Source organism: Trichosurus vulpecula, chromosome 1 (assembly GCF_011100635.1).
Source record: "Trichosurus vulpecula isolate mTriVul1 chromosome 1, mTriVul1.pri, whole genome shotgun sequence".
NCBI classification, from domain to species: domain Eukaryota; kingdom Metazoa; phylum Chordata; class Mammalia; order Diprotodontia; family Phalangeridae; genus Trichosurus; species Trichosurus vulpecula.
The window spans coordinates 258,009-279,006 of record NC_050573.1 but is presented as its reverse complement, the minus strand read 5'-3'; the positions used below and the strand labels follow the sequence as shown (position 1 = coordinate 279,006).

Below are 20,998 nucleotides of genomic sequence, written 5' to 3'. Positions count from 1 at the left end.
CGGACCACCCTGTGTCACAGGACAGTCATGCCCCTGAGGGCCACCCATTCTAGGAAGTGAACCACCCTGAGTCACAGGATGGTCCTCGAACCACTGAATCTAACCATATTCCCAAATTAGCTCTGAACTGATAAGCCCAACCAATGGCTGATCTTTGCTTCTGTAAGTCATTGCCTTCACTAGTGATCCTCCCTAATTGTGTCATTGTGGTTTTTGCCTTTACAAGCATGTAAGTGCCCCAGTTCAGGGCCCCCTGATTTGAGTGTATACTCCAGGTAGTCGCACGCTTGGCCAATAAATCCACACTTAAATTTACCTTGAACCCAGGTCTCGTCTTGCTGTTATTTTCTGCAAAACAGATAGATTCTACAAGCTAAAGCCTTTCTTCAAGACAGATTGTATTGGTGGCCTCTAGACCACAAGAATTAATTTCCACAAGGAAAATCAAGTCAACTGAGATACAAAGCTCTGAGTACCAGAAATTTATTTGTTAACATGAAGAGGGCCAATGGCTTCCCAATGGAGCTCAAAGTCCTGGAGGAGGAGAGGCAATTTTGTCCTTCACTAGGTTTTTTGAACTTGACTTTACCTTTTTAAGAGGTGCCATGGATACATTTTTACACTGAAATTTAAAGATATTTAAAGAATAAAAAAAACCAGACCACACACTTTTCACAAAAGTAGTTCTTTGCCATTGTCTTATTTACTCCTGTGTCCGTCCATTTTTTGAATCTTAATTTATAAATGACTTTTTTCAGTAAAAAAATACATATTTAAGAAAAAAATAGAACAAAGAAATGAAGTTGGTAGGTGGGAAAAACAATATAAAAGGTTAAAGGACTGACAGCATTATGGAGGCAGGGACAATGTGATTACTTGGTTGAAAGTCTGAAATGTGGCCTGGGAACAGCCCCTCTTTTCATCTTGAAAATGCTTATACTGTCCACCTGGATCTTTCAGAAATAACCAATGATAGATAAAAAATTTCCTCTAACTCTACAAAAACACCTAGAGACAGTATTTCCAGGAATGGCATCATCCTGGCTGGCAGGGATTCCAACAGATGGCCTGGAATGGAATCAGAATGCTTAAAGTATAGAAAATAACAAGTTTCCTTGATATGAAATGATTTGCAGCTGGTGCTGAGATAATTCCTTTTGAGGTAACTTGTTTTAAGAGAGCACTGGAATTATAAACTTAGTTCAGAATTTTTCAATTAAAAGTGACTGATAGGAAAACTGAACTTCTGCATTTAACTGAGAGAGGAACACCGAACTTTTGAACTCATGTGCTGCTTTAACCACAGATTGTTGTTGTTGGTCTTTGTTTGCGAGTGGGTTGGATTTAAGTGAGGCAGAGCTGTGAAAAGTCATCAACCTCACTCCTCCAGAGTTATCAGTCTAGTGGTACAACATAGGTCAAGAAGGTCATGATATCCCCCCATTTCTAACTAATCCATAAACATAAACACAACTGAGAGATTTTAGGAGGCCAAGGTTGTGGTTCCACCATTGTTAGCAAAAACAAATTATACAATTATAACATTCTACAAAGTAATTTATACTTGTTTGGTTGTACTTTTGGCAGCTATCTCGAGACAAATAAATATGGACAAACATACTGATTTTTATTATTTATGATAAACTGGAGATAATCAACAAGATGCATTCACTAGTTGGAATACATCCAAAGAAGGACTATGAATATGATGGATTAAAGACCATGCCAAATGAGTTGAAAGGACTGAGTCAATTTATCCAGAAGAAAACTTGGTGGGCAACATGAAATGCTCTTCAAATACCTGAAATGCTATCATGTCTACGATGAATTCCACTTGTTCTCTTGACCCCAGAGGGAAGACCTAGAACCAATGATTGTAACCCACAAAAGGCAGATTTCAGCTTTATGTGATGAACAGTGCCCTAACAATGGGCTGCCTTCTTAGCTGGTCTTCGAGCAGAAATTTTTTCAAAGTGATGCCTATGCAGGTATGAGTCTGACCTAGATGGCTTTTGAAGGACTTTCCAATTCAAGATTCTCTGATAAATTTAGTGACAAGGGAAGAAGTGGCCCTGGGTCCTCATTAGCATCCAAATGAATTTCATCAGAAACCTTTCTTCATATCAGTACTTGCCTTTTCTGGCAAAGCCAAGAGTCTTCTGACTTGCCTTGATGAGAATATAGAGACTTCTCATAATGCCTCTTGAATTGCTCCCTCATGTCCAGTCTGTTGGTCTCTGCACTGGAAAGCATCACTCCGAGAGGATGCTATCATCAGGACCTGAGCCCTTCACTGACTTCTATAGAGCATGTGACAAGCAGTCCAGATGTCTCTAATATGGAACTGAGTTCCTTTAGATTTCATTTCCAGGTTGGCAGAGAAGGAGCAATCATGGGAAGCTTTGTAGATAGAAATTGCAAGGCCTCTTGCTTGTCTAGGAACATCTGCTTTGTTCATACAATGGATCTGTTCTGCCTCAAGTCCATCAGGGGAATCCCTGCCTCATCATCATGATTGTTGGGTCACCAAATCAGGAGGCAGAAACAATTTCAATTTAATGAGAAGTTTCTTGACTGTTACATGCAGTGGCCTCAATATAGGCTGATTACATGCATGTAGGCAGCCTGTAGGAGAACACAAAATTCCCTAAAGTGTCCTAATTTTCACACCCCTGATTAAACAAATTTGAATCCTTCCCTTCACCAAAGATTGTTTCCCAGTTGACATAATGTTGACATGAGGGCTTTTCTTTATTCTGAAGACATTCTAATTCTGAGAACATCCAGATGGATTCTCTGACATAGTTCTGCAGTTTATCAGCCTACTGCCTCCTTTTTGTTTTTGCCACCTGGAGGGTCGGCATGAATTATTTTCCTTATCTCACCTTTCTGTCATAGTCAGACACAAAATTTAACCTTCACCAGTGACCTCCATGTTTGGGAGAAAGGCATGTCCGCTTTGAGTACAGTCATAAGGTTTCTTTTCAATTATAAATCCTCTGATGAGAGGATAAAGCGATGACCTCTGGCTGAAAACCTTCCCACAATTGATTCCATAGACAGCTTGTACCCAGAGTGAATTTTCTGCTAAGAAACTCTGTACTCCATTTCAATGCCTTTCCTCATTGAGGTTGGTTAGAAGATTCCTCTATCTCCCATGAACTCTCTGATGGGAAACCAGGACTGACTTTAGCCAGAACGCTTTACCAGAATGATTACATTCTTAAGGTTTCTCTCCAGTGTGTACTCTCTGATGTTGGGTGAGGCTGTTCCTCTGTGTAAAAGCCTTCTTACACTGGGTACATTCATATGGTTTCTCTCCAGTGTGGATTCTCTGATGTACAGTAAGAGAGGACTTCTGTGTAAAAGCCTTTCCACATTCAGTACATTCATAAGGTTTCTCGCCAGTGTGGATTCTCTGATGTTTGGTAAGATGGGCTCTCTGTGTAAAAGCCTTTCTGCATTGGGTACATTCATAAAGTTTCTCTCCAGTGTGGATTCTCTGATGTAGAATAAGACTGGCACACCATTTAAAAGCCTTTCCACATAGATTACATTCATAAGGTTTCTCTCCAGTGTGGATTCTCTGATGAACAATAAAACCATCTCTCCGTGTAAAAGCTTTTCCACATTGACTGCATTCATAAGGTTTCTCTCCAGTGTGGAATGTCTGATGCAGAGCAAGACCTCTTCTTTCCCTAAAAGTCTTTCCACATTGATGACACTCATATGGTTTCTCTTCATTGTGGGTTCTGTGATGTTCACCAATACTCCTCCTACATCTGAAAGTCTTTCCACATTGATTACATGCATAAGGTTTCTCTCCTGTGTGGATTCTCTGATGTTCAACAAGACTGTCCTTCTGTATATAAGTCTTTCCACACTGATTACATACATACAGTTTCTCTCCAGTGTGGATTCTCTGATGTGCAATAAGAGATTTCTTCTCTCTAAAAGCCTTTTCACATTGATTACATTTGTAAGGTTTCTCTCCAGTGTGTCCTCTTTGATGTATAGTAAGATAAGCCCTCTGTATAAAAGCCTTTCCACATTCATGACACTCATAAGGTTTCTCTCCAGTGTGGATACTCTCATGTTTAACAAGACTGAGCTTCCATGTAAAAGCCTTTCCACACTGATTGCATTTATAAGGTTTCTCTCCAGTGTGGATCCTCTGATGTTGATGAAGACCATCCTTCCATTTAAAAGTCTTTCCACATTGACAACATTTATAAGGTTTCTCTGCAGTGTGGATTCTCTGATGTGCAATAAGATACTTCCTCTTTGTAAAACTCTTTCCACATTGTTTACAGTCGTAATATTTCTCTGCAATGTGGATACCCTCAGGTGTTGTACACAATTCCTTCCAACTGAAGTCCGGGGAACTCATGAATCTTTGCTTGTGAGTTTCTTCCACAGAAAGGCTTAGCTCTTCAGTTATTTCCTTCATTTCCAGGCTGATCTCTCCTTCTGACAAAAAAAAAAAAGCCAACAATAAAACAAATATAGACACTACACCTACACACACACACGCACACACACACACACACACACACACACATTTATATCCCCTTTGCTCCACAGGCAGAAGAAAAACTCAGTTACTTTCTATCTCCCCAGGCAAACAAAAACATCTTAAAAGGGCAGAAACAATCACTGTAAAATGCACTTAGCTTACATTCCAAAGATCATTTAATTTCCAAAGAACTTCATGCAAGAATTTACATTGAATCCTCACAACAAACCTGTGATACAGGTAGGGCCATCAGTCTCCTTTCATTCATAACTCAGACCATGAGCTTAGAATGCAGAGTAACTTGACCCAAATCCCAGCAGCTGAGACTACAATCCAAACCCTGTGAATGGGCCTGGTCTGTCCAGAGTACTAGACAAATTATCTCCACCTTCAATCCTTTCTTCATAGCTACAATGCCATTTGGTGCACATATACTAAATACTCAAATTATTTCATGATCTAGCCTACCTGTAAGCATAATGTAATTTCACTGGGGATCAATTTCAATCTTAGGTTTTCTGTTGCATTATTTCAGGTCACATGTAGAATACCAACACTTTTTTTTTGTATTTAACTGAGGCATAAGTGATTGTGTTCTGAACCATTCATTTTTTGAGAGAGCCATTACTTATTTCTTTTTAAATATTATCTTTAAATGTCTCTGTTCACTAAAATACAAGTAAAAGCCTTTTATAAAACACAATTTAAAAAAATGCATGGCATTGCCCGTGTCTGCAACAGGAACTGCAGTCTATTATCCATTGGTAAAGCAGTGGACCACAAGCTTCACTACTGGTCTTCTTGCACCCTTTCCCATTTAAAGGTTCACAGACCCCTTGAAGAATCGAGACCATTGTCCAACGGATCTGAGATAAAAATTTGTCAGTGGCATCTTAAACATAAATAATCATCCAATTTGGTTACAAAGATATTTATCTTCTGGGATAAGAGATATGTACTTTTCAACCTTAACAGCTGTCTTTTTGCAGTGATTCCAAACTACCGTGATCAGGAAAGTGCTGCTTTTGGGGATCACACAGTGAGTACCTCAAGTTCTGACTGTTTCTGACCAAGAGCAACGTATTCTTTCAGTTTCTCAACTTGACATCATATTATTTCCAAACTTTGAGGAAGGCTGGACATTCATGTGCAAATGGTCACAGGCATATAAAGACCCTCGCTCTCTCACTGCACTGGAGTCATCCTCTCGTTCTGGGACTACCTTGTAATCATGTGTGATCAAACCAGAAATCACCAGATCAAGATCTTACTTCAGTTTGCATTTTTCCAACAGTGAGAGCAAGCTATGGAAAACCATCCTCACCAGGCGTGCAGAGTGGAGTCCATCATGAAAACATCATAGGCCACCACCACCTTGCTACAAAAACAGACCTTACAATGCTACTCATTGAAACGCTGAATTTCACCTCTGCTCTATCTGGCAGCTTCTCAAAGTTATTGGCTGGCAATATGGGTTAATCATTCAGTAGAATTTCAGGAAAAGTATGGCCACTTTACCAGGGGTAAAAATAACAAAGTCTTCTGAAGAAATTCTATCCTTCCTAAGGTTGTTTTGTATCTAAACACTAATTTAAAAAAACAAACAATAAAGCAATACTTGCAACTGACCTTCAAGCACATTTATCATTTAATGCAGTACTTGCCAAGAGACTATAGAAAAAGAAAATTTTAAAATAGTAAATAGCAATTTATCATGATTGCTTGGAGAGTTAAAAAATGAATTTCCATCACCTAGAGACTTCTCAAATTCACCTTCCATTTTCTACCTCATTCATGAGTGAGCATTTGCAACATACTCCATGACAAAATCAGAATACAGCTGGTGGTGCAGTGGGCCTTGAATCAGAATTCCTGAGTTCCAATCCCATCTCAGGAACTTTCTAGTTCAGTGACACTAGGGAAGTCATGAGATCTCTGTTTGCCTCAGCTGTTTTTTTTTAATCTGTAAAGTGGGCATAATTATAGCACCTAATTGCTAGGGTTATGCTGAGGATAAAATGAGACAATATTTGTACAGTGCATGACATATAGTAGCTACTGTATAAATGCTATCTATTACTTTCCTTTGATTTTGATTGTTTCCTCCCCAGTTCTGCTCTCCTTTTTAAACCATTATTAACCCCAATCCTTTAATTCCCTTATTTCCTTGTTGAATTAAACGTATTCCCATTCCAAAACACTCTTTTCCCTGTATCAGCGTTTGTTTGTAAACTAGACTGTGAGCTCTGTGACAGCAGACACTGTCTTTTGCCTTCTGTTGGATACTCAAGGCTTAGCACAGTGCCTAAAACAGAAGGTTTATTGATTACCTGGCTGGGTGCAGGGCTGATAGCAGATCCCAGCCTCCACCTCTTCTCCCTCCATTCTGGTCTCTCCCCTAGTCGCTGAATGCATGTTCAGGCCTCAGCCCAGTGTCTGTCCCTTTCTTGTACCCAATCCCCTCTAAGCAGCTATCTTAGGTTGTAACCCTGATGGAACCAGACTAGAACTAACATTGACGATCACAGAGGCTTCTTTCTAGGCTCCTGAAGGGTCTGGATCTCCTGCTATAAGACACCTCTGGGTCTCTAACTCCCAGCTCCCTCAACTGATGTGATGGTCACCTACATGTACCTGGCCAATGATTCTCCAAGAATGGGGACAGAGATTAGCCATAGAGATTAAGAAAGGGACTTGGGCTGATGATTTATGCAATTGTTTAGCCTTGGAAGACTCCTGAATAAGGCAGCAGCCATCTCTCCTCCTCAGGTGCTGCTAAATGTACAGGGAGAAAATCACGAAACCAGGCTGCCAGATCCACTACCAATTTAGGCTACATAATCTTGGCTGGGCCCTCACTGGGGCAAGGCAAACCTTTGCCATCTCCCTGACTGACTCCCTGCGCCACTCACCACAGGAGCTCTTCCAAATCTTTTCACTCAGTCCCAACCCTCCATCAAAGCTTGCTTCCACCCCACTCCCAACCACTGGAAAAAACTAGACATTTATCAAGGGCTTTCTCATCCTCCTCCTCTCACATAAATCGGATGTCTTCTCCTTTTTGACCCCAATATCACATGGAATGATTTTCTGCTTGCTAAAGAAAATCTACATGCACATGGAAATGATCTCACTCTACCCCCTCATCTACTTCCATATATTCCTCCTCTAGGATCTCCTTTTTTCACTAATTTTCATCCTATCCCACACTAGTGACCTTCTTCCTATTACAAAAAGAAAAGTGACTTCTCTAAAATCCTTAAAATACTCTCACTTGACCCATGCGTGCCCATGAGATATCGTCCAATATCTTTCCTCCATTTTATGGCTAAACAACTAGAGAGAGCCATTCCATTTGGCGTCTCCAACTCCTTTCCCAGGCTTTCTTTGAAACCTTTCTTTCCTTTCTTTTCTTTTTCTTTTTTACCCACAACACTGTCTAAAACATGGCCACAATTAGACACAAAGAGGTATATCTATGAAAATTATTCTAGACATATTTCCATTTATCAGTTCTTTCTATGTGGACAGAATCTTTCTTTTGTCTTTATAGTTAATTTGAGTATTTAGAAGAATCAAAAGAAAAAAAACTGTCTGCACGCTACCTCCCAAGTTTATTGTTCAAGTGAAATACATCTTTTGAAAATTACTAACAATCTCAAAATCGCTAAAATTTAATGGCCATTTCTTAATCCTAATCCTTCTTGACTTCTCTGCAGGCTTCAACACTGTCAATCTCCCCTTTTCTTGATACTCTCCTCTCTAGATTTTAATGACATTACTCTCTCCTGGTCCTACTTCTAGCATATTCAAAAGGAAACTCATTGTCTTTCCTCCAACCTTCCCATCTTCTTCCATTCCTAACGCTATCCAAGGCATCCTCCCAACAGTCCAGGCTCAGAAATGAAATGCCCTCCACATCAGCTCACACACTCACACTCCTGACGCCCATGTGCAGTCTCTTGTAGAGTCCTCTCGATTCTACCTTTGTGGCATCATTCCATAGGCCCCTTTATATCTCAATATCGTCACGTTCTTGGTTCAGACCCCTGTCACCCCATACCTGACACAGGGTTAGAGCCTGCTGGTTGGTCCAGTTGCCTCAATTCTTCCTTCAGTCCAGTCAATCCTCCATCTAGTCATCAAGTTCATCTTCCTTCAGCTCTCACCTCACCATGTCACCATGTACTAACAGCCTGTAGTGGCTCCCCTGCATCCCTCTCTAGGATGGTGAAAGCACTTCATTACCTCTTCCTCACCTACTCTTCCAGTCTTCTTTCACCTGTCACCTCCCCTTCTCCCATATAATATAATCCATATAATCCATATCATAATCCATTCATTTGGGCCTCCTTTCTGTTCTGGGGACAGGACCTTTCAGCTCTGGACTCACTGGGTTTTTCTTGCCATCCCTGTTGCCCAAAATGTTCTCCCTGGCTTCCCTGAAGCTCTAGCTCAAGGCCACCGCCCACAGTAAGCTTTTGGCAGTTCTTAAATTTGGGGCCTTCCCCTTCTTGACTACCTCCAATTCACCCTGTCCGTACTAGGTTTCTACATACTTGTTGGCATGTAGTCTGCCCCACTAGACTGTGATTTCCATGGAAACAGGGGACATCCCTTGCATTGATTTATTTGTCCATGTAACATTAATTAAGTTGGGACTTTTTTACTGTTTTAGAATGCTAAATTTATTAAGTGTCTTTGAGCCTTACTAGGTGCAAGGCCTCAAGCCCAAACCCCTAATTACTAGGTGCTAAGCCCATGTGGGTATGAAGCCCACAGGGTCCTAAGGGGAGTTCCTAAGACCACAGCAAATAGTAGGAGCCTAAGTGCTGGTCACTCAGATGACATTTGATGATGTCTAAAGACTGGATAAAAAGAGAGAACAGAGCTGTTTGCTTGAGGCTCTCAATCCTGGAGGAGTGTTGATGTGGAGACTCTGGGCAGCTGCTCTAAGAGCCACCTGGCTAGTCAACCCAGATATTGATTGTTTCTTGGTAACTATGAATTGTGATCTGGTCTGTTTGTGTTGCGTATATTTGTAACTTGTTTGTATTTGCTCTGAAGTTCAGGTTACTGGCTTTTCCTCATGAACTAAGTGAGTTTATATGTATATGTCGCACTAAAGTAAGACTGTCAACCCCTTAACGTTGCTTTCTTTAGTAAAGCAGATCAAAAGAACCTGTGCTGGCAGCATTCTTGTCATTGGGCTTGTGTTGGTCTTTCACCCCCACAGCAGCTGCTAGCCTAATTGTTGCAACAGTGCAGTGCTTTGAATAGGGTCTGCAACAGAGCGGGCCCTTAGGTATTTGTAGACTTGAAGGATGTCTAGGAAAGAGCTCACATAGGATACACTAACCCCTTTTTGTACTTTCATACCCCCAAATCCTAAATAATGAATTCTTTTGGGATCATAGATTGATCCCTGGAAGGGAGCTGAAAAGTAATGGAGTCCAAATCCCTCTCATTACAGGTGGAGAAACTGAGGTTCTGTGATTCAGTGACCATCCCATGAAACCACTGCTGAGAAATATCTGAAAAAGAATTCCAAGGCAGGCCTTCCTGCCCTCAAATCTAGCACTTCCCTCACTGCAACACAAAGCAGCCTCTTGTAATCCCAGTTCTCCTATACCTCCTTTCACCTCACTCACCTGGACAGCAGCTCCCCAGGCCTTCTTGCTCCAACATCCTTGGGGCTTCCCTTTGCTTCAGATAAGAGATCACGTTTTCTCTGGGAACTGGCAGCCCTGTGCATGGGGAGTCAGATAGGGAGGAGCATGGAGAGAAACTTGTCATTTAGTTCTCTTTAGGGAAAGGTGTTCAGACCCAGAGATGCTCTATTTTGAGATCCACTCCATTAAGTTCACACATATTAGTCTGTTCTCACCAATTAGTGTTTGTAATGCAAGTAACCCAGAACAGGATGTGCCACATTATCCTGTTGTATAACCTGTTCTGAGAAAGAGTCAAATCTCTGTACCCCATCCTGTCAAGTTCCATGGTTGTAGAAACACTTAATTAAAAAACTGAATTTTAATTAAATTGTATATATTTAATACCTATATTAATTATGGAAATTTAATAAAAATAAGTATGTAAAAATACAAAACAAATAAAATAAAATATACAAATTATATAAATATAATGATTAATAAACTAATTAAATTAAAATTAAATTCTTTTTCTGGGGGGGCAGGGCAATTGGGGTTAAGTGACTTGCCCAAGGTCACACAGCTAGTACACGTGTCAAGTGTCTGAGGCTGCATTTGAACTCAGGTCCTCCTGACTCCAGGGCCCATGCTCTACTCACCACGCCACCTAGCTGCCCCTAAAATTAAATTCTAAAAAGGATTATTGTGCAAGACCAGCCTCAAGCCCCATAAATGGCAACCTTGACCAACCACATTTTACACCATCTCCATATGCTTTTCCTCACTCCCTGCAATCTATAGAAAACTTGTGTACTGCTCATATGAGGCATCTTTGCCTCTTCAGGTGACAGCCTCCTCCTGGCAAATTCAACAAACCCTAAATGGTCCAAATTCTATTTCTAGGCCAGTCTTTTATTCCTAGCAATGCCTGGGTCATGTAAGCAAGGACCCCAGGGTGGTTCCCAGGACTCCTGAAGGATAGTCTGATAGTATTACTTTTCTGAGCTTTGGGGAGAGGTGAAGGAGAAGATTAGGGAACCAGGTTGGAATCAGAAAATTTAGTCTTGGTTCACCTTCCTCATAGAAGGACAGATCCATTGCACACTTTCCATTCTCTAGAAATTAGAGGCAGCTGATGGTGCAGTGGAGAGAGCCCTGGGCCTAGAGTGAGGCATACCAGAGTTTAAATCCATCCTCAGTTAGTAGCTGTCTGCCCAAGGACAAATCACTTACACTCCATTAAACTCAGTTTTCTCAATTTTCAAAACAGGATATCACCTAACCTGGAAGGTTATTATCAGGATAAAATGACATAATATTGTAAAGAAAGCACTTGGCCAAGCACCTGGCCAATAGTAGGTGAAAACAAATGCTTCTTCCTTTCCTACCATCTCTGCTAGAATTTGAGGGCAATAGAAAGGAAGATTAAGAAGAAACTTTCTATATGAGAGACAATTACAAGTTAGGAGCTACAAACTGATGCTGGTTAGAAAGAATATTCCACATACTAGACCCATCCCAGAGAGGACAGGCTTGTAAGGAAAAGCCATCTGAGTAGCTTTCAGAGACTTGGCAGACACAATTCATGTCCCGGTGGAGGTTAGACCAAATGACCCCTGACATTAGTTCCAGGTCTGAGATTCTTCCACACTAGTTTGAAGCTGCCTAGAAGAGGTAAGAGACAGTTTCAGGAACAACAGGAAAACCCTTAGATTCCTGTCATACGGTGCACAGACTATAGGAAACTCCAGGCAGCACTGATCAATGTGCCAAACCCTGCACACCGGGGCATGAAGATATTCCTTTGACTGCAGACTTAGCATTACCAGAGGAAGTATCCTTACCCAGGGAGAGCAGGTTCCAGGCATTCTCCATCATGACCCCCTTGTACAACTCCTTCTGAGCATGGTCCAAGAGGCCCCACTCCTCCTGGGTGAAGTCCACAGCTACATCCTTGAATGTCACCAACCCCTAAATCAATAAAAGACATAGAATGCAGAGCTGAAGGAAAACTTCAAATTTTAATACTCCAACTGTCATTAATTTATAGAAAAAAACTGAAACACAAGGAAGGGATTTGCCCAAAGGTCACACCTTTTATGAGAATCAAAATCAACCCCTAAAACCACAGTTATTAAGAGCCCAATTGAATTTTGAGAAAAACTTTCTATATGATCACTATGAGTAAAGCTGACACATTTTCCTCTGAAATACATCTCTCTGTGGAATCACGAAGAAAGCTGGTGTTCTATCTGTGAAGTAGGTAGATGTGTGGGGGAGCATGAGAGAGGGTGATGGGAAATATCTTCTTTATCAGAACTGATATAAATCATATCTTCTTTTTTATTTATTATTTTTAGATCTCTTATGTGTATATCCGTGGTAAACTCTAGACTTTATTCTCTTTCATACTGAATGGAGTTATAGGAAGATTTAATTAAATTCAAAGGCCAGAGAGACCAAAGCAGAGAACTTGTAGATCAGAGGAAGGGGAAGCCACAGAACAAATTTAGATATTATATGTACATACATATGTCTACACACACACATGCACATGAATGTACGACAATACTTTATATAACAAACAGATCTTATATGTACATATTGATTCCATGTTATCTCCACCAGAATGTGAGCTCCTTAGGATTAGGAACTGGGTTTTACCTTTTTAAAAAACACATTTTATTTAAAATTCAGGGAGCAAATCAAGCATTTCCGTAAAAGAACAATGAAAAAACTGATTGCACAGGAAACTGTAACTATCCCATGTACAACTTGGTATTCCTCAAAATATACAATAGTTACCATGGAAATTTCTTCCCCCCCCCCAACCCTGTATATGCACACACACACATATATGTATATAAAATTATTCCATACATACCACTATTTGTCAGTTCTTTCTCTGGATGCAGATAGCGCTATGCTACATGTCCTTTATTTTTAAATTGTTTCTTTATAATAGTCAAAATGACTCATTTCCTCAAACCCTTCTGAACACAATACTGCTGTTACTGTATATGATGTTCTCTTGGTTCTGCTCACTTTGCTCTTAGTCACTTTGTGCAAGTCTTTCCAGGCCATTCTAAGACCACTGAGCTCATCCTTTCTTACAGTACAGTAGCATTCCATCACAACCACGCACCACAACCCATTCAGCCTTTCCACTAATGATGGGGATCCCTGCACTTTCCAGGTCTTTGTCACCACTAAGCAAGTTGCTGTCAACATCTCAATCACATTCAAAGTCACAATTGCTGTCTGTGAATTTCTTTCCATCTCATTTTTATTCATGATTTTTCTTTTCTGTCCTCTGTTTTTACCCTATTGCTTTTACTTTATCTTCTTCCTCCACCTTCCCGCCCCCCAATTTACCCAAACCCCCAAAAGCACCCCATTTCCTTCCCCCCAATTTCAGCCCACGAGGTCTCCGAAAGTCCCCCACCTCTCCCTGAGCCTCCTAAATCCCAGTCCACACCCTTCTGAAAAGTCCCTCCCTGATCCTGTTCCCCAATTTTCTCACCTCTCTACATGTTCAGAAGACTTCTACATCCTTTCACATGTGCATGTTTCTTTTTCAACGCAGCCTCCACCTGTACTTGCTTTCTCTCTCTGAGTTCTTCTTTTCACACCCCCTTTTTCCAATATCATTCCTCACTTTTGCCGGGTTCATAGACCATCCTCTACGTCTATGGCAACGGCCTCATTGGCTGATGTCTGTGAAACAGACTGCACTCACCTGGGGAGGGGGGCTGCTGTTCCCAGGGGCCATTCCCTCTGGCTCCAAGCTCCCTGCTGGGGCCATGCCTTGGTCCTCTGCAGACTGAGTTGGGCAGGGACAAGGATACCAATGGGGGACAGATCTTGCTCTTCTCCTCCTAGGCAGCAGGCAGGTCTGCAGGGATTTACAGGGTGAGGCCCCACAGGAGTCACAAAGGCTCAGTCCCTGCCCTCGGGGGATAGACTCCACACTACAGAGGGAGGGAGGAAGCAGGGAGGGTCAGGCTTGGAAATGAAGATGGTCTCAACAGGAAGACTACTTCCTCCCTCTCTTACTCCTTCTTTTCTGCCCCTCCCTCCCCATTCTCCCACAGAGACCCAAGAGGCAAAGGGAGCTTGGGATCCCAGATGGGATAAGACCAGTCAGGGCCTCAATGGCTCCTCAGTCAGAGCTCTCCCTCCACATGGTCCTCTGCCCTCCCTGCATCCCCTCTCCCTGACTCACACATTATCTACACTACTGACTGACTCTTGGATCTAGGAGGGAAGCTAAAGAAGGTTGAGGAGGGGGTAGCTCTTGAATGGAGCCACTGGGGAACATCAGGGGAAGCCTGAAGCTAGGAGGCAAAATCCAGTCTGGAATTCAGCCCCCTCAGGTGGGGTGCCTGAGGCAGGGGAGCAGGAGGCTTGGGGAAGAGGAGCAGGGGTGGGGTCTGGGAGGCAAGATAACGTAGCTCATGGAGGGAGGTCAGGAACACAGGAGAGACAGAAGGGCTACAGGGGGAGGCTGAGCCTGGGGAAGCAGGATGACTGTGTCCAGAGGTCTAACTAGGAGCTGGGGAGAACTGTTAGGATCCTCCAGTAGAGGTTAGGCTTGGAATCCCTAAAGGGAAACTGGGAACAGGAAACCAGCCCCAGGGCTAGGAGTGCAGATAAGGGGGACCAGGAGAGAGCTTCAGTAACTGTGTCCAAGCCTGGGTAGGAAGGTAGGATTCTTGGATCTCCAAAGGGGCTGGATCTGAAGGCAAGACAAGGGAATTTCTAACTAGGAGGTTAGAGATTGGGTCCTGATAGGAAGGCTGAAATAAGGATTCCTGGAATCCTATGGGCAAAGTCTGAAGTCTGGAAAAGTGCTATCGAATGGTAGATATGGGGAGGGTGAGTCAGGAAGTTTTCGAAATGATTAGGAATCTGGACAAGATTTAGGAGCCAGGAGCTCATTCAGTATCCAAGCTTGGGAGGAAGGTGTGCTCCTCTCAGACCTGGAGGATATAAGGTCAGAAGAGGAGAATGAGACTGAATTGCATGGGCAGCCAGCACAACCAGGAAATGGTGGGGTTTTGGTTTACAAGTACCTGGGACCTGCATGCACAGAGATGGCTTCCAGAACGCAGAGCAATCTCAGCTCCAGGGAAGGAGAGAGATCTCGGCTCCTAAGGCAGGCAGAGAGATCTCAGATCTAGGGGAAGAAAGGAAAGAGATTTGAAGTCTAGGGAAAGCAGATTATTCTTGGCTCTTAGACTTAACCGTTCTGGGCAGCCCACCCTGGGAGGGTGTTCCCATTCCAAGAGGACCACCCTGTCTAGCCCTTGAGGCCCCCAGGAGGCTGGGCCTTTTCCTCCGTTGAGGGAGAGAGGAAACTCAGGGATGCAAGGATCCCAAACCAGTTCCCAGGTCACCTGGAATGAATTCATGGACCCAAGTATTCTTTAAGTCAAGGAGGCAAAGATTTATTACACTTTACAGTGGACAAGGGTTCTTAGGGAACCTGCTACCATAAAGAGGTACAGGCGGAATTTTTATGGAAGCCTCTAGGGGGGTAAAGGGGGAGCATGTCAGTTAGGTGTTTGGGGTGATTAGTGAGTGGTTAAGGTGTCCTTAAGGAATGGTTGGTTTTTAAAGGAACATGCACATTTAGTATCTACTGTGCAGGCATATTACTCAGAGTTCTCTAGGAAATAGCCTACAGTGGAGTTACTAGGGGTGTGGTTTTTACTGTGAAATCTTGCTGAGTTCACTACCCATGCGGGCTAAGGGGAGTCTCTATATTGTTTCTCATGTAGTATCTTGTTAGACAAATACTGTCTGGGATACATGTTAGAAAGGTCAGTAAATAGTAAATATGGTTATGACTCAGTGTACTAAGGAAGAAGCGGAGATAAGTTGGGGCATGCTGCCCTTTAGCTAGAGAAAGACTGCCTGAGAGAGAATATATTTTGAGAACTACATGTGTTTTGGAATTGGAGTTCTGGTGCAGGCACCCTAGCAGAGGCTATCAGAATTAGGGTTCAAGCACAAGTATCCCATCACCTCCAATCATACCCAGGGCTAGGACTCAGAGACTCTGCTTCTCCACCCTGCCCTTCATCACATGAAATGCCTTCTCCAGTGCAATGATCCCCTCCTCTGCCCTAAACTCCTACCAATTCTCCAAACTCCACCCAGAGCTCAAACTCCACCTGGGCCACCATCCACGAGGCTGCTCATCTCTGAGAACTCTTCCTCTCCAATGTCTCCACCCCTTTCCCTTCCCCCTCCCCCCTTCTCTTGAGCAGAAAGACTGTGTAACCAGAATGGCCTTTGTTTTCTTTGAATGACTCAGCTTACCTCATTGAGCCTTGCTGGGTGCTGGGGCTTCTCTTCTGGGGCAGGAAGCCCAGAAACCATGCCTGGAAGCAGAGAGCTTCCTGTGTGATGAGTCATGGGGCTGGCTGAGGGGAGGTGTTGACTCCAGAGCCACGCCCTATTGGGTGTTAACCTAGGGGAAGGGGCCAACTCAAGAACCAATCGGCCCTGGTCATTCAGGTGGTGCTTGATGATGTCAAAAACTCTATAAGAGGGGAGAGGACAGCTTGAAGAGCCCTCTTTCCTTTTCCGGTTAGCTCAGGGGCAGTGGCGAGTGAGTGTGACTCTGGGCCAGCCCTTGCCCTCGGGCTGAGCCCAGATGTTGGTAACTATGAATGGTATTGGGTCTGTCTGTTGATATTTGTAATTTGTTTGTATTTTGGTTTTGAGGTTTGGGTGCTGGTTCTTTTCCCCCTGAACTAAATGAATGTTCTGAACCTCAGGGTGCTGGCTTTTTCCCCTGAAGTAAGTGAATCTGTATTTGGTCTGTCTCTTGATGCTTGTCTCTTTTTGCTTCCCTGAACTAACTGAATGCTAACTGAATGCTGGTGTTTTTCCCCTGAACTAAATGAATGTTGTCTGTATGCTAACTGAATGCTGGATTAAAGTAAGCTGGTCAACCCCTTTTTGCTTTCCTTGTTTAAGCAGATAAAAAGAAACTGTGCTTTCCCAGTGTCCCGGCAGCCTCCTGGGTGCCGGCTGTGGGGGGGATCTTATGCCCCCACAGAAGCTGCCAGCTGGGTTGTTAAAACAGACTGCCAGGATAAAACTAGCACCAGACTGCCTGAAAATTATACTTTACCCTACAGTGGGAGGCAGCAAGCAGGGAGGGCCAGGCTTGGAAATGAAGATGCCCTTGATGGGGTGCTTGGCTGCTTGTGCTTGGACCCCAATTCCAAGATCAGATTTCTCCCTAGCCTCAGAACACCATCCCTGACAGGTTTCTCCCCAGCCCTAGAACACTGTGCCCAGCAGTATTTACGAGTGGGTCCGAGTAAATGACCTTTCCCCATGTTTCAACAATCTGGATAGCAGCTACTGTGGCTGTGTAAAACCAACAACAACCAACACACAGAATGCTGCAAGCACAGATTCTTTTGGTCTGCTTTACTAAGAAAAGCAACATTAAGGAGTTAACAATTTAACTTTAATTCAGCATACAAATATCATTAACTTAGTTCAGGGGAAAAACCAGTACCCTGAACTTTAGAGGAAATACAAACAAATTACAAACATCAACAGACAGACCTTGTCTGAGTCAAATCTCAATTCATAGTTACCAGGGTTTAACAAAGTCCGCTCATCCAGGTTTACAAGCTGGAAGGCTCTTAACTACAGCTGCCCAGAGTCTCCACATCAGCACACCACCAAGAGCCCTAAGCAAACAGCTCTGTGCTCTCTTTTTATGCACTCTTTAGCCATCATCAAACGTCATCTGAGTGACCAGGACTTAAGCTCTTACTATGGGCTCTGGAGTTAGCACCTCCCCTTAGGACCCTGAGGGCTTCACACCCCCACAGGCTTAGCACCTAATAGACAGGGCTTTAGGCCTGGGGCTTAGCACCTAGTAAAACTCAATCAACGACACCCAAGTTAGCTGATGTTACACCACATCACAAGAACAAGCTGGCCTATGGAGAAACTGGAACTGTCTTGTAACCACAGAATTATCGGCTACTGATTCAATCCAGAGGCCAAGCTATAGAGGGCAGCTCACCGCACTGTCCTGCTACAGACCGAAGAGACTGAAAGTACAGCCTGAAAAGCCCCTTCCCCCGTTTCCAGTGGGGAATGAGGCCAGTGACCCAGGCTGTACCGCATCACCTTATCAGCACAACTGCCCGATGATCCTCAGCTTCTCCTAGAGAAGCTTCAGCATCATTCCGGTTAAGTGGCAGGTTCCCTCAGGGGCTCTGCCCGCTATATCCGAGAAACAACAAACCTCTGCCACCTTGACCTGAAGATTACTCAAGTCTGTGAATTCACTGCAGATCCCCCTCAGTGGGTTCCCCAAGCTTCCCCTCCCCCTCGAGGGGCCCCCCAAGCTTCCCCTCGCCCCGGAGGCGGGTTCTCCCTCCAGCCCCTCGGAAGGCTCGCAGCGACGCTAGGTCGAGCCTGCACAGGCTCCGCAGGATCCCCTGTGGACCGGGGCCGCCCCGAACTCCTGGCGGTCACTGTCTCTCTTCCAGGACACTGGTCAAGAGAGCGGACCCCAGGGGCGACGCGGGATTCCGGGCGGGAAGGACGGGACGATGTCCCGGTACCCCACCTCAGCTTCCCCTGGGACAAGTTCGGTCTGCAGGACCCAGAGAACACGCACCTCGGGGCCTTGTGCCGGCCCCGGGGCAGTCCGAGGGCCCAGAAGGGGCGGCCCGGGCCGGAGCTCGGCACTAGGGCCCCGCCGTCCCCGTCCCCGTCCCCGTCCCCCCCCCCCCCCCCACGCGACAGCCGGAGCTCCCGGGCCCAAGGGACTGTGACGGAAGTTCCGAGCCTCCTCCCGGGTGCAGACCTGCGGGAACGACGTGGGCGCCCCCACCCCAAGTGACTGCAGGAAAGGGGACGCAGACATACCGGACCTTCGGGAGGACACCCTCCCTTCAGGCACCGAGCTCAGGAAGCTCCTCCGCAGCCTCTTACCCCTGCATCTGCCCCGCCCCTTCCTGGGTACCAGGAAGCTAGCAGACTCCTACAGGATGTCCTGCCCCCTTCCAAGACAGCAACGCCTGCCCATTGGTCCCCTAAACCTCCACTTCCTGCAAGTTTATGCTAGCGGCATTTCCGGATTCCATTTCCCAGGAGGCCTTGCGCATACGGGACGCGCCTGCTCATTAGTTTCTCAGACTTACGCAGCCGGACTCGGTTTCCCAGAATCCCGCTCTCTCTAGTCCCTCCCCCTCCAGGGGCGGGACTTCCTATTGGCCTCGGTTCCTGATTCGTGGGTTCTTATAGGACTACTTCCTTTACGGGAAGTGGCGGATGCCGCTGGGGAGTGATGGCCTCAAGTTCCTTTTCCTAGAAATGATCTGTCCAGATTAAGTCAAAGCTTGGCCTTTCAGGTGCAAATCCTACTCAGCCGGTAGAGGGCTTCGGAGCTGCCCCACTTCAGTATGAGTATCTGGGGAGACATTCAGATTCTCTCCACCCCCAGGAGAGCACGAGGATCCAGGACCGACCCCAGAAGTTGGGGGCGATCGGCCTCGTCCTCGCCTCTGGGCTCCTGCGGGGCTGCGGCTGCCCTGATGCAGACCCTGGCTGGTCTGCTGACCAAAGGGACTCAGACAGGGAGAAGCGGGATCACGCCCGTTAGAGGGTGAAGATGGCTTTACAGAGGCTGGGATAGCCCCAGGGAGATTCCCCGCCCCACTCCACTCCAGTGGAGGAGCCCCCGCCCTTCTCCTGGGCGCTCAGCGGAGCCATAGAGGTTCACTAACCGGGGTCCCAGTGCCCCGGGGGAGGGGCCGTCCTTGGGGGCATTTTATCTACCCTTCCGCCCTGACATCCAGAGAAAACTGAGGACAGTAGCTGCAGAACCCCAAACCCCTCGGACTGCACTATTCGAGGTGTCTTTGGAGTCTTTAATAACCAGACCTGACTGTGGCACAGGAGAAAGCTGGGGGAGAGCAGGCCCTGTCCAGGCTCAGCTCCAGCCCGGCCTTGGCCTATGGCCCAGCAGTGCTCCTGGCACCCAGAGCCCTGAGCGCCTGCCTCTGACACCCTAGGAAGAGCCCTGGGTTCCACAGGAAGCCTTGGACCTTGCCCAGTCTGCAGACCACCAGGGCACTGGAGGAGGGTCAGGCCCCCAGGTGGGTCTGTGGTGGAACAGCCTCCTCCCAGAGTCCTGCCCTCCAGCTCTCTCCAGCCGGACTCAGAGTGATGGGCTGGGCACCCACCTTTTCCATCTCATTGGCCAATCCTATCAATTTTCTGTTTCATAGGGACCACCTTGTAATGGTAATGTAAACTTGAAGATCTTCCCATCCATTAATAGGCCCATGTGACCTGCTTACGTCACAGGAAGCCTAAGTCACATGTGGTGAGCATGTGCAACAAAGTTCCCTAGTCAAAAGGTATTGTAATAAAATCTCACATTGGTAATAGTAAGAGACTGATTACAAGAAAAAATACTACTGCTCTTAGAATCCTTTTAAATAAAGGGAACATCTTAAGGTGAGTCTTAAGTAGTTTGCATAAACTTCTGCATATATTCTAGTTCTAGATAAAAATATTATTAGATTTCCCAGTAAGATAACACAAAAGAACTCATATTGTATACTGACTACTTGCTTTAATCATAGAAACTTACTATAGAAGGAAAAAGAGCAGGGACATGTGACATACCAGAAAGGACAGTATAAAACATCCTTAGCTTTGTTTAAATTCAGATAGTCACTAATCTTGCAGCATCTGTTTCTCCTCATAGCCAGACTCAGGAATAGTCAGGTGGGAAACATTCCTTTCCAAAGGAATACAATGGGGAAACTGAGCC

At 44.8% G+C, this 20,998-nt stretch overlaps 1 protein-coding gene across 1 annotated transcript; it reads right to left on the bottom strand.

The window, feature by feature from the left end:
- Positions 1-684: 684 nt before the first annotated feature.
- Positions 685-19,174, bottom strand: LOC118845031 (zinc finger protein OZF-like). The gene is made up of 6 exons (XM_036753060.1): positions 19,084-19,174; positions 15,243-15,346; positions 13,907-14,138; positions 12,012-12,138; positions 10,168-10,263; positions 685-4,470 (listed from the first exon to the last, which is right to left on the bottom strand). Exons 3-6 carry the CDS (start codon positions 13,970-13,972, stop codon positions 3,224-3,226), a joined length of 1,536 nt encoding a protein of 511 aa, XP_036608955.1. The 5' UTR covers positions 13,973-14,138; positions 15,243-15,346; positions 19,084-19,174; the 3' UTR covers positions 685-3,223.
- Positions 19,175-20,998: the final 1,824 nt, after the last annotated feature.

Excerpts from the sequence above, each read along its gene's own strand:
- LOC118845031 (XM_036753060.1), bottom strand. The coding sequence starts at position 13,972 with ATGGCCCCAGCAGGGAGCTTGGAGCCAGAGGGAATGGCCCCTGGGAAC. Across the intron at positions 12,139-13,906 it reads ACAGCAGCCCCCCTCCCCAG|GGGTTGGTGACATTCAAGGA; the intron begins GTGAGTGCAGTC and ends TTATTGATTTAG. Across the intron at positions 10,264-12,011 it reads CTGGAACCTGCTCTCCCTGG|GGCTGCCAGTTCCCAGAGAA; the intron begins GTAAGGATACTT and ends CCCCATGCACAG.